The sequence below is a fragment of the Notothenia rossii genome, assembly GCF_949606895.1.
Source record: "Notothenia rossii genome assembly, chromosome: 1".
Taxonomy (NCBI): domain Eukaryota; kingdom Metazoa; phylum Chordata; class Actinopteri; order Perciformes; family Nototheniidae; genus Notothenia; species Notothenia rossii.
The window spans coordinates 25,837,676-25,850,913 of record NC_136912.1 but is presented as its reverse complement, the minus strand read 5'-3'; the positions used below and the strand labels follow the sequence as shown (position 1 = coordinate 25,850,913).

Genomic DNA, 13,238 nt, shown 5'->3' with positions numbered 1-13,238 from the left:
AGAGCATTTAGATAATCCACAAGAGGATAGGGAGAATGTCATATGGTCAGATGAAACCAAAATATAACTTTTTGGTAAAAAGGAGAGGAGAAAGAATGCTGAGTTGCATCCAAAGAACACCATACCTACTGTGAAACATGGGGGTGGAAACATCATGCTTTGGGGCTGTTTTTCTGTAAAGGGACCAGGAAGACTGATCCGTGTAAAGGAAAGAATGAATGGGGCCATGTATCGTGAGATTTTGAGTGACAACCTCCTTCCATCAGCAAGGGCATTGAAGATGAAGCGTGGCTGGGTCTTTCAGCATTACAATGATCCCAAACACACCGCCCGGGCAACGAAAGAGTGGCTTCGTAAGAAGCATTTCAAGGTCCTGGAGTGACCTAGCCAGTCTCCAGATCTCAACCCGATAGAAAATCTTTGGAGGGAGTTGAAAGTCCGTGTTGCCCAGCGACAGCCCCAAAACATCACTGCTCTAGAGGAGATCTGCATGGAGGAATGGGCCAAAATACCAGCAACAGTGTGTGAAAACCTTGTGAAGACTTACAGAAAACGTTTGACCTCTGTCATTGCCAACAAAGGGTATATAACAAAGTATTGAGATGAACTTTCGTTATTGACCAAATACTTATTTTCCACCATAATTTGCAAATAAATTCTTTAAAAATCAGACAATGTGATTTTCTGGATTATTTTTTTCTCATTTTGTCTCTCATAGTTGAGGTATACCTAGGATGAAAATTACAGGCCTCTCATCTTTTTAAGTGGGAGAACTTGCACAATTGGTGGCTGACTAAATACTTTTTTGCCCCACTGTACATTTAAAGACGGAGAAAGTAAAGGATACAGTTTATGGTTAAGTGTTAGCACCCCCGAAGAGGAACAAGCTCTTAAGTTGATATTGGAGATTTCAATAAATTCAATTTGGCAGCCGCAGTGCCAAACAAAAAGGAAAAAAGAACATGTCTGAATAACGAAATTGAAAACCGAATAGTAGACCAACGGCCGAATATTTGGATATGCTGGTACAGCCCTAGTGAATATACACAAGATGTGGCTTTCTACTCCTATTTTCGAACTGATAAAGTGTACATACTGTAGAATAGATAAGTGTGTTGATTAGCGTTGCACGGTGTACCGATACTTGAAAGGTACCGCGATACCCTGCCGTTAAAAACGGTACGATTCCTCCATTTCATTAGTATCGGTACTTTAAGAATGACGGGGAAAAGTACTCCGGTGAGAAAGCGCCGTTTTAATAAGAGCCATGTGTGTTCAGCGCTCTGCTTCCACTCCCTGCACTGCAGCCGTGCCTGCAGTCCCGCCCCTCTCAAGCACGTTCTAAGTCCCTCCCCTCTCTCGTGCACGCGGCCACGCGCTAGCTGCCAGAGCATGTAAGAAAACTAAAGGAGAAGCATGGCTGCAATTGGGAGTGCAACTGCCGCTGCGCCTCGGCTTGTTGACAAAAAAGACGCCAGAAGCGCTAAGCTATATCTCTGACAGTGAGGGCAAGCCTACGGACACCACGAGGCCTGTCTGTGAGAAATGTTTTTAGATCCCTGCAAACCAAGGGAGCCAACACATCAAACTTGGCTAAGCGACCGCCGACCGGCATCCAGAGCTGTTTAAAGAATTTAAAGACAGACAGGTTAGCGAATGTGATAGATAACATAATTCAGGGTGTCCACGGGGTCTTAAAAAGTATTAAAGTTGATAAATCAATTTAGCGAAAATTAAGGCTATTAAAAAGTATTAAACGACATTTTCCAAGGTATTAAGAAGGTTCACAGCAACGACAACATGAAACACCCTTTAATTTACTGAAACGACATGTCGGGAAACCCCACAAGGCGGCCCCATGCATAGCGCGCCGTAAAATGCTGCTTATTATTTTAAGTTTCGTGGCCTTGCTCCGCTCTGTGTGTGGTGTGGTGCGGGGGGGGGGGGGGGAACTAAACGTCTACGGTAACGGGTCCCAAGGTGGGTAGACCGGCATACGCAACGCTCTGGGGGTCCAACGGCTCCGTGTGTGCCCTATATGATCATTTTCTGATAACGATGAAATAGCCCGCCTCCCTCTCCCCACGTCTCCTGCTGCTGCTGGGCTGTCAGAAGAGGGGGAGGAAAAGAGAGGCAGTCACCGTTTATTAAATATTATAATATTATTATACAGAGAACAGAGTCGTTATCAATTTGTTTAAAGCTCAATAAATAACAAAGAAGACCTCTGACCGGCACTTTTCTAATTTTGTATGGAAGATTTAAACTTTAACGGACATGTTGACCGGCGGAACATTTTTTTTACGGAAACTGCAGCACGGTCCCCTCGTTCCTTGGAAGAGGCGGAGAGGTGGGTGTTTTTCATCTGCTGGTGGACTACCTGAGAGATACAGCAGGAGAACACGCCGTCCACCGCGGAGAATAAACAGAAGGGCAACCATGGCAACCATGCTCCGGGTTCTTCTTCGCTGCTTTTGGTGTATTTCGGACGGTAGCAGCGCCACTTACAGGCCTGACATATGTACTACATCGTTTCCAGCATTTCCAGCGGTCTAGTGTGAACGGACACGTTAATGAATCGAATGCGTGTGAACGGAAGCCTTTTTTGCGCTTGCGTATGCGTTTTACCCTATGCGTCCTTGTGGGGCCGGGGTCTAAGCCAAACTATATCCGGTCAAAGAGATCTGATATTTTAAAGTAAAGTCAACACATATAGACCCTAAATATAGTCTATATTAAGAACGAGAAAAGTCTTAACATATATATCCTTTTTTGTAAACCTATGACAAATGTGTGAGGGTGATGACGTCAGAGCATCGTCCTATGTGCCAGGGCTTAGCCCCGGACAGCCCCAGCCCAATTTAACCCCTGGGTATTTGTGAGGGAGCTCCTATATGGCATTACCCTGCTGAAGCTCACCAAAGTTTAACATTTTTCATAGTTCAAAGTGTTGTCAATTGTTTTGTTTATTGATCAAATACTGGTTTCTAATGGTTTCTGAGGAGTTTTACTGGAATGAAAGAGCACAGAGTCTACAGAAGCAAAAAGGCAGCATACTGAATTAAACCTGACCTTCACAGAGAGGTTGAAGTTCATGTGGAGAGGAGGCTTCAGTAGTCTGTCTGCACTCTGTTTAGTTTTGCTATCTTACAATCAATATAGTAAAGTGTGTTGCCAATGTAACCGGTTAGAACTCAAAGTTGCGATGAGGTCTAAAATGTATGGAAAGGGTCTTAAAAAAGGTCTTAAAAGGTATTACATTTGACTTCAGGATTCCTGCATATACCCTGTAATTACATCATGCTCAAGCCCATGCCCTCAAATCTAAGTCAAACAAGTGTAATTTATTTTGTGACAAACAAACGTTTTCGTAGTTTGACGAGGCAATTAATGGCAATGATAACTGTCTAATATGGCTATCTTTTTAGCTAATTTACCAATGTGGCTAACCTCTGCAATATACATTTTGTCAATAATTATTTATATTACTGTTACATGACATGTACATGTTAATAAAATATAAAAAAAATTATATTTTATAAAACAAAAAAGTTGTTTGAGATGATGCTTAATTTGATTTAATACGAATTATTGTCATTTATTTAGTTTATTGTTCTCATTGTTTAAAAGTTTGTGTTATGGTTCTGGTCTGAAATAAAGCACAATAATTACATTTAAGACTGTTTCCCTTTTTTTAAGAAAAGTATCGAAAAAGAATCGGAATCGCAATTCTTGACTTGGTATCGGTATCGAAACCAAAATGTTGGTATCGTGACAAGACTAGTGTTGATGATCTAATCTAAATGACTGGGATAACTTCTCTGTTTGTGGTGAATCAGCATTATTCTTTCCTTACTCCCTAACATCTGTCTTGCTCATGCTTTACGGATGTAATTAACAAATACAAGCTTTATTAGAGAGCAACTCCAGAAATATAAGTAAAAGCCTTAGATCAGGGGTGGGGAACCTTTTTCCTCTCAAGGGCCATTTCAATTTTTTCAATATCTTCCGAGGGCCGTACAAATGATTGACCTCTGCTTGAAAACACTCAAATCACAGCCCATTCATTTGGCCTTTTTTTCATGCTGTGCAAAGAAAAAGCAACCTCTTAATCCAGATACTGTATCTCACCCTGACTCGCGCATGCATTCACGTGCAAGGTTGTGGCATGACCTCCAAAACAGAAAGATAGGACACAAGATGTGTGCAAATGTATTTAGTATCCTATCCATGTGGACATGATTTAAGGGAGGACTCTAGGAGGTCCGGGGGCAAGCTTCCCCGGGAAGATTTGTTCTTAAATGTTGAAGTTGAAAGCATCAATCTGGTGCACTTTGAGAGCAACATTAGGAGATCTATACATTTCTCAACACCCATATGAAACAGAACTGTAAGCGGATCTCTTTTTCTATATGGATATTTTACAAATCACTCCCCTTTTAAACTTTATTCTTGTTTATTAATAACGACTTTTTTTTTTTACTGTCATATAGTATTCTGTACCTGTTTACTTTATTCTCTTATTTTTGTATAGCTATGGTCATATAAAGATCTGCCTTTACCTCACTAATTGTTGAAGCTTCTTATATTTATTAGCATAGCTAGCTAACCAGATGCTAATAACAAGAAAGTTATTGAATGTATGATCAGTATGACAGATGAACAGATCGCCACTGGGCTTACAACTAAAGACACAGCAACGCAAAAACTGCGGCATGTTTACGGCTCCTTATGGATACTGCAATTTAGGAAGTGCCAGAGCGGCGTTGTGGTGCTCTCCCTCAGCACTAAACCCCTGTCAGACGAGACATACACCACGTGATGACACGTTAGGCTTTTGTTGTGTTCAAGGACCCTGACCTTGGCCAGGAAAAACAGGCACTCGCTTGTTTAATTTTTTTGCAATCTAGATTCCTTTTTTCATCTGTTTATAAATTACCTCGAGGGCCGTACCAAATGGTCTCGCGGGCCGTATACGGCCCGGGGGCCGGAGGTTCCCCACCCCTGCCTTAGATGAACATGTTATCTTTACTTAGAATTTAGAAATCTTTATTCCAGTCAGTTTTCAAGTCTTAATTCAGTGAGTGGTCTGAAAGTAAATTGTATTATAATGAGAACCTAGCCCAACACGCAAAGCTTATTCATTCTCCATCCTTTTCACATTGGATTCCAGCTTCAATATGAGTCTCTTCCTAACATTTGTCTGACAAAGTTAAAGTGATGAAACTCGCAGAGATCCTAAACAACACAAAAGATTTAGACAGGCGGCCTAGGGAAAGGAAATGACAGGAGATTAAAAATGTCACCACATGCCTGGGAGGTTTAGAAAGGAACTGTAATCTGTAAGCAAAATAAAAGACAGACACATCTTTAGATATTCTATAAGCATCACTGAGGGAGAAATAACCGCTGGTGCTAATGTGGAGAAGATAAAATAAATAAATAGATAATTCAGCAGAGGGTGACGGACAGAAAGACGCATGGACAAAGGCAGGGGAAATATGCATTTATTTCAAATAATTGTTATTAGACAGATAAATTGACAAATCCCCACCCCCAACCCCTCAACAGACAAGTCACGATATTTTGGGAATTGCAGATTATTGGCTTACAAATTTGGATCCGTCACTATGGAAGCATGTGAGTTTGAGTCGATGAAGGTGAATAATGAAAAGACTACATCTAACAAGCAACTTAAAAAATACACACTATTCAAACGTGGGATGGTTTGTGTACTTACATCACCATATCAACTGTATTCCCCTGCCTTTATTAACCAGATCTTATTTATTGCCTCCAATGTTTTTGTGTCGTCTGCTAGCTTACATACACACATTGGGGTATATCTGTGTTATGAATGTCAGTATGGAAAGACCACCCGTATATTAGTTGCTCTCTTTCACCCCCTTCTTTTAACCTATTCCTTTACCTTTTCTGCTTAATTTGCTTTCGCCCTCATGGATTCCTTAGCTCCTTCTAATCCAGATTAAAAAATGTCTATCAACACTGTATGTGTGTTTACTTTAACCTCTCAGTTATCTTCTTACTCTATTATTTATTTAATTAAATCCTTCACTTAATTTCCTGTAAAAACACATCCATATCAGGAGAAATGTGCTTTTCTCTCATTTGTTTTGTTTCAGTCAGTTACGTGTCGGTTTGTTTTTAAAAGGGCAGCATACTGTGTGTGTGTGTGTGTGTGTGTGTGTGTGTGTGTGTGTGTGTGTGTGTGTGTGTGTGTGTGTGTGTGTGTGTGTGTGTGTGTGTGTGTGTGTGTGTGTGTGTGTGTGTGTGTGTGTGTGTGTGTGTGTGTGTGTGTGTGTGTGTGTGTGTGTGTGTGTGTGTGTGTGTGTGTGTGTGTGTGTGTGTGTGTGTGTGTGTGTGTGTGTGTGTGTGTGTCTTTGTTCCTTGTTACACCAAGCCAATTTCCTGTAATCCCTCTTTCAATGGGAGAATTGGAGGAAACTGCATAGGAGCGTGATGGCCAAAGCCGAGACCCATTCACTTACAATAAACCTCTGTTTACACCGCTCGGAGCAAAGGATTGGGGATTGAACAAATGCTGTAAGCCTTTCATAGGGAAGGTACAGCGATCAACCCCCTGGCCGGCTGGGGGACATCTTGGCTGTCCCCATCAAGTAACTACAAACCACTTAGATATCCTGTGCTGGTGTTGGGTTTCAACAACAATGGAACTGTAAAGCAATATAACAACATGCTGGCCACTATGCATACATTTCCTAGCACTGTATTCTACTGTTACCTTTTTCCAAACCTATGTGGAGGGCAGTGTGAACCATCCTTCCTTTTAGTTTTGTCTCTATCGCTGATTGCATGAGTACTACCTATGACACTATAACCGCTGCTGTGTCAAACTTCTCCGATGGCTCTCGAGATAAGGGGAAGTGAATAACTGCTTGCCCTCTAGTCAGGAAAAATCAATGTAAGAAATATAGGTGGCACAATAGATACTTACATCTGGTAACAGTTGGGATTTCTCTGAAGTGTAGACCACAGTTTGAAGACCGAGGTCAAGCCCTTCTCTTCACAACAACTTGGATTTTGAGAAGAGATTTGCCCGGAATCCACAGTACAAATCTTAACGTTCCTCCACTGCTGCGAGCATGTGCTACTGCTCTCCTTACACGATTGAGATGTTTTATTTACTTAATTGTAAGGTGGCAGGAAGTGCCATTTGCTCTGGATACAGTGCAGGTAAAATGTGATAATACTTATTTGGCTAATTACATTGTTGAGCCACTCAGCTGATTGACAGGTGAACTTACTCTGCAGCTTAATGCCTGCTTTATTCACCAATTGATTGGGTGAGTGACTGGCTTCCATATGTTTACTGATTTACTATGTAGCTACCTTGATAACTAAATACATGAACTGACGGGATACCTAGCTGGTTGAGGGACTGACGGCCCGTCTACACAGCAGCGTTAAAAAAATCTTCCAACGCTTCTCTGCCCATTGACTTTGAATGGGGTGACGTCACTTTGCCTCGCTTTGCGCCGAACTGCATTGTGGGGAAGCAAAGCGAAGATTTCCAGGATTTTCAGGATTCAAAAGTTGAGCAATGTTCAACTTTTGAAGCCGAGGTGGAAGCGTCAGCCAATCAAATCCCGTTTATGCAAATCTGACAGTACAAGCGCTAGCCAATCAAACCACGTGTAAACTGGGAGAGACGTACCGCAGTTCATTTTCTATATTCCTGAAAATGGAGGAGAAATGAGTTATTGCTGTAGCAAATCACCCGGTTCTTTATGACCAGTTGCTAATAACTTACCGGGATACAAACCGGAGGAACCAGGCATGGACGGAGGTGGCAGAGACAGTGGGTGAAACTGGTAGGTTTTCGCCTGTTTGGGGATTTTATATCCAGTTTACTTCGTTTTAACATTGCTATTGCTTTGTATGTCGGGGGCGGGAGATTCATGTGATTGGTTGTTGGTTGCGTTGCTCGCAGAAAATCCCCAAGGTTTCAGACGGGCCCAGCTCCAAGATTTTCAAGATTTTTTTTAAAGCTGCTGTGTATGTGATCGGCTGACTGGCTTGCAGAGAAGAAAAAAAAAACAGTCTTCTTCATGCACTCCATGACTTCTCGCGGTGTGGTCATCAGTGCATGAGTCAGTTCTGCCTTACACTCCATGTGTCATCTTCCTGTTTCTTATTTTCTCTTCCCTGATCCTTTTCCCCCTCACTCTGAAGTGCTTCTTCTCCTCCAGTGGTGTAATCTCATCAAATCGCCTCAGTTTGCAGATGCTTTGTTTGCTATAATGTTTGTCTTTGGAAGTCATTGTATTCATCTTTATTCTGCAGTGTTTCCCCTAGGTGTACTGCTTTGGGGGGGGGGGGGGGGGGGGGGAATATATATGTTTTTAATGAATCTGGAGCAGAGAGAGGAGCTGTGGATTATCGTTATTGATTAATGCATCAGTGTTTCTTAGGGTCAAAAACACTAAATTCACAACTTAAAATGAAAGCATTTAGTTTATTTAATAAAAGAGCACATGTTCAATGTGAAAAGTGACAGTAGATATAGATTAGTTGCAACTTGGTGTTATATATATATATATACAAAATTATTATAATTGTTTTTTTATGTAAAACATTTATTTTTATTTTTTTTGAACACCTTGAATTTCAGGGGGGGGGCGCGGGGCTCCGTTGGCGGGGCGCAGAGCCCCTCTAAGACAATGGTAGGGGAAACACTGTTCTATATTTATAATATTTTAGCTTGCTGTAGTGACTTGTGGGAGGACTGGGAGTCAAGGATGAATTGAAAATGGAAAAAAAAGAGAAAAGACTTAAAAGATCAAGTAGAAATTGACATTAGAAAGGTGATTGAGAGGAAATGGGGAACTAGAGAGAGATTTAGTCCACAGTAAAGTGCGACTGATACATTCTGCCGCCCACACTATGACCTAGTGCGTTTGTTTGTGTGTGTGTGAGACAGAGGTTATGACATTCAAAGAGTGAGTAACAGAAATACAGATGGATAAAAAAATGAAAATCTTCCCACCATTTTGGCATCTTATTTATATATACACACACAAACACACACACACACACACACCCCCCTAGATGTGATTCATTTTAGTGCCCACTGTGCTCAGTGGGGTAGAAAATAAATGTTTTTAATGGTCATAGGCCATTGTGTGTGTGTGTGTGTGTGTGTGTGTGTGTGTGTGTGTGTGTGTGTGTGTGTGTGTGTGTGTGTGTGTGTGTGTGTGTGTGTGTGTGTGTGTGTGTGTGTGTGTGTGTGTGTGTGTGTGTGTGTGTGTGTGTGTGTGTGTGTGTGTGTGTGTGTGTGTGTGTGTGTGTGTGTGTGTGTGTGTGTGTGTGTGTGTGTGTGTGTGTGTGTGTGTGTGTGTGTGTGTGTGTGTGTGTGTGTGTGTGTGTGTGTGTGTGTGTGTGTGTGTGTGTGTGTGTGTGTGTGTGTGTGTGTGTGGGTGGGTGGGTGGGTGAAAGAGAGGGAGCCATAACACTGATGTGTTGGAGTCACTTGAAGGTCTAACATACGGCATTTAAATACCTCTGTGCATGAATCGATCCTAACCAGTGATGTTACCACTTTGTAGTTCACATGCATCATTATGTCTTGATACAGACAATAATGGTTTCTCTAAATGTTTTAATATTGGCCGTTTAACTCAACCAACATGTGAACTTAACCTTTTATTTGAGACAGTATATTCTCATTAGTGACCGGTCATTTATTTCCAATTCCCCCTCTTTTTCTTAAATCAAGTGTTATTTAGAATATATTCTATTTTCTGAATGAAATTGCCGTCTGCTGGTAAAGTCGACTTTCCAGAAAAGAGATTTAATTCCTAGAGTAAAATTGATGTTTATTAATGCATCAGTGTCATGTTTTTTTTTACTGTAAAACCCACATTATGAAGTTATAGCACAAGGTATTAAGCATATAATATAAAGAAAATGTTTAATCCTAAACTTAGATTGAGGATGATGTGTCAATTTGCTATTATAAATATTTTTTTATATATCAATTTTTTTTTTTTAAACACCCAAAAAGAGAGAGTATACTCTGAGATAGTGTGTGTGTGTGACCCGTGTTTGTATTGTACTTCATCGTGCTATCTTAGTAAATCCTGTCTCTCATTTGACATGGCCCATTAACGCTGGAGTGTGTATTGTGTGAAGTGAACAAGCAAAAATAGTCCGTCTCATTCTCTTCTTTATCTCCTTCACATTTTCTTTTTGGCTTGTCTTTGTTCAGCTTGTCTCCAGGCAGTTTCCTTGAGATATTTTCTCTATCTAATGCTTTCCTTCATGTCTGAAGCCTGGTTGTGTTTTGTGTGTGTGTGTATGTTAGTGTCTGTGTGAGAGTGAGATACTGTGCTTGATTAGCAGTAGGAGTAAGACGCGGTGTTAAATTATTTAGCTACTGTCTACTTGATAGCCAATAGATTCGACTTGGTAGAAAGAGGAATGTAGAGAAAAAGAGTGAGAAGTCGCTGTGCATGCTAAAATGCATTAGCCATATAGCTGGTGTAAAGTCAATGTCGGTGTAAAGTGCAATCTCAGAAAGCCACTCTTCTGTGCTGCACTCGAGCCCTGCATCAAATTCCCTTCTGTTCAATCCAGACCGGCTGCATATGTTGTCTGGCAACTGAGAGCGAGACGTATGAATTGTGTTGAAACCATCAACTCTGCTTTTAATAATTGATGTAGAACCAAACAATAATGTGTGCACAATATGCACATATTTATGTTCACTGCTATGTGTATTACTTGTTCAGCAAAATAGAGCTCGTTCAGCGTCTAGCCTTTATCAACATTAAGAGTATATTGTGTTTGTCTGGAATTGAAACCATTCATACACCTGTAGCTAATCTCATCTCTCTACTGACGGGTACAAGTCTTACTCCTCTCTGCTTTTTTACAAAATTAGCTCCCTCTCTTATTCAATAGAGAAGATCCATCACACAGAAGTCAATTATATTACTACGACTGATGGTAAACTATAAGAACAATGATTTAATCAACCGAAAGCATGACATTCATCCTCGACTAGAATGCTCTTAGATTTTAAATAAAAACATACCATACCAGGAGATGAACAATTAACGAGACCCTCAGCATCAATTTTGTGCAGTCTTGTTCACACACATAACAAGTTGATTTTAAATGATTTTAAATGTAAACATGTTTCTCGTACAGATTTCTTGCTGTACAGTTTTATGAGCTGGAAAACAACAAGTGTTTCATCAGCAGAGTCAGTATTTCATCATTCATCAGTTCAGAGTTCAATTCGAGCAAACATGATGCTATTGGGTAATAAGCAGTGTCCTGCTGAGGACTCCACACACACACACACACACACACACACACACACACAGAATCCTTACCCAGTCCCACAGTATGAATTTGCCATCATAAGCATGTCAGCTTTATAAACTTTGCCAAGGCACTAGCCGGTGTTTTTGTGTGCGCATGTATCATGTGTGGTGTTCACCTTTTGCGTTATGTTCCGATGCTGACTCTGTTGTGACCTTTTCGCTAAGCCGGACCGGATTAATTCAACACCTACAATTCCCACACAAACAAAGCCCGGAACTGTGGCTCTCCTGCACACACACACACACACACACACACACACACACACACACACACACACACACACACACACACACACACACACACACACACACACACACACACACACACACACACACTGTGAAGCCAGTCCTTCTTTATTAATAATGGTTAGGTGTGTTTTATTACTTTGTTTCAAATAAATAAACAATTTTAGGGCGAAACAAAATCATGGGCTTTTATATATTCTGTGGCAAGCTGGGTGACATTATTGTACAGACAGGTCATTTTCTCAGAATGTTAAAGAATGTCTTTCATCTTCTCTTTGGGGCTTTTTCTCCTATGACAGGAGCAATGGCAGAATAAATATTATTAAAAGTAGCAATGCCACAGTATGGAACTACAGCATTACGGGAATTACATGAATACGAGTAAAAGTATTCCTCTTTATATATTAGCAACTATTTCTACCTAAAGCATCTTTATATCTTCTATCTTGAGCTTAATTGTAATAATATGTAAACGTTAATATCTTTGGGAAATATCAATCGAATAATGTGTCATATTTAAAACTGTCTTTGTATGTTTATATGTATATATGGAAAGTAACTACAACACTTGATAATAATAACACATTTGACATTTCTCTCTGAAATGTAGTTAATAAAGCTGAACAAACAAGTCAGAAAACACTTTCCAAATGTAATGTACTTAGTGGCATTCCAACTGAAGAGTTTCTTACATTTCAAATAATCTAAATTCCTTTTTAAAATCTGCTGTCGCTTAACTCTGTTGGACTCAAAGGAGTAATATTCCTGTTTGAATCTAAGGTTTTAATGGGATGCAATTTCCTCACTGCCCTGTTCCTTGTGTGTTTTATTCAGAACCTGCTGTCGGAGAAGGTGGACCAGATGATGGAGTGGTCCTCTCGGCGCTCCGTCGTCCGGATGAACGGGGACAAGTTCCGTCGCTTCGTCAAGGCCCCGCCCAGGAACTACTCTGTCATCGTCATGTTCACCGCCCTGCAGCCTCAGAGGCAGTGCTCTGTCTGCAGGTATATATACACACACACACACACACACACACACACATACACATACACATACACATACACACACACACACACTCGATCAATGCACCTCACTCAGGCCATAATCTGCATTCCCCCTGCTTTAACCTGTTAAGCCCGAGAGACCCGGTACCGGGGCCCTCCTGCAACATCTTGCAGGAAACAGTGTCTGAGGGCATGTTCATTTAATAAACTATGAATGTTTTATATCCATGTAACGGGAAGAAACTCATCTAACTGATCTTTTTTTTTTTTTTAAACCCCACAATGCTAACGCTGAGCCTCTGAATTAGCAACGAGCGAAAAATGCTAACAGATGACTGCACCAAAACTCACTCATAAAACCTTATTATTTATCCATTCTGCACATCCAACCCACCGATCTGATCGTGAGATAACACATAATCGATGGGTACATACATTATCACTCAATGATACGAACTCGCGACTTTATAAACAAAAACAGACATCAAAACATGTGGCGCTAGGTAGCTAAAAAGGCTAACATGGCTTACCTGTGTCGTAGTCTGGTCAAAAGTAGTCTTCAATGGCATTAACATGATAAAAAACGCTGCTGAAGTTAATCCATAGGTTAATCCAA

At 40.8% G+C, this 13,238-nt stretch overlaps 1 protein-coding gene across 2 annotated transcripts in view; it reads left to right on the top strand.

Annotated features, from left to right (window-relative positions):
- Positions 1-13,238, top strand: part of tusc3 (tumor suppressor candidate 3) — a 90,760-nt gene that overhangs the window by 32,468 nt on the left and 45,054 nt on the right. For both annotated transcript variants that reach the window (XM_079681248.1, XM_079681247.1), the window contains exon 2: positions 12,453-12,622. In XM_079681248.1, the coding sequence (XP_079537374.1) occupies positions 12,453-12,622 (170 nt within the window). The remainder of the gene's footprint in view (positions 1-12,452; positions 12,623-13,238) is intronic.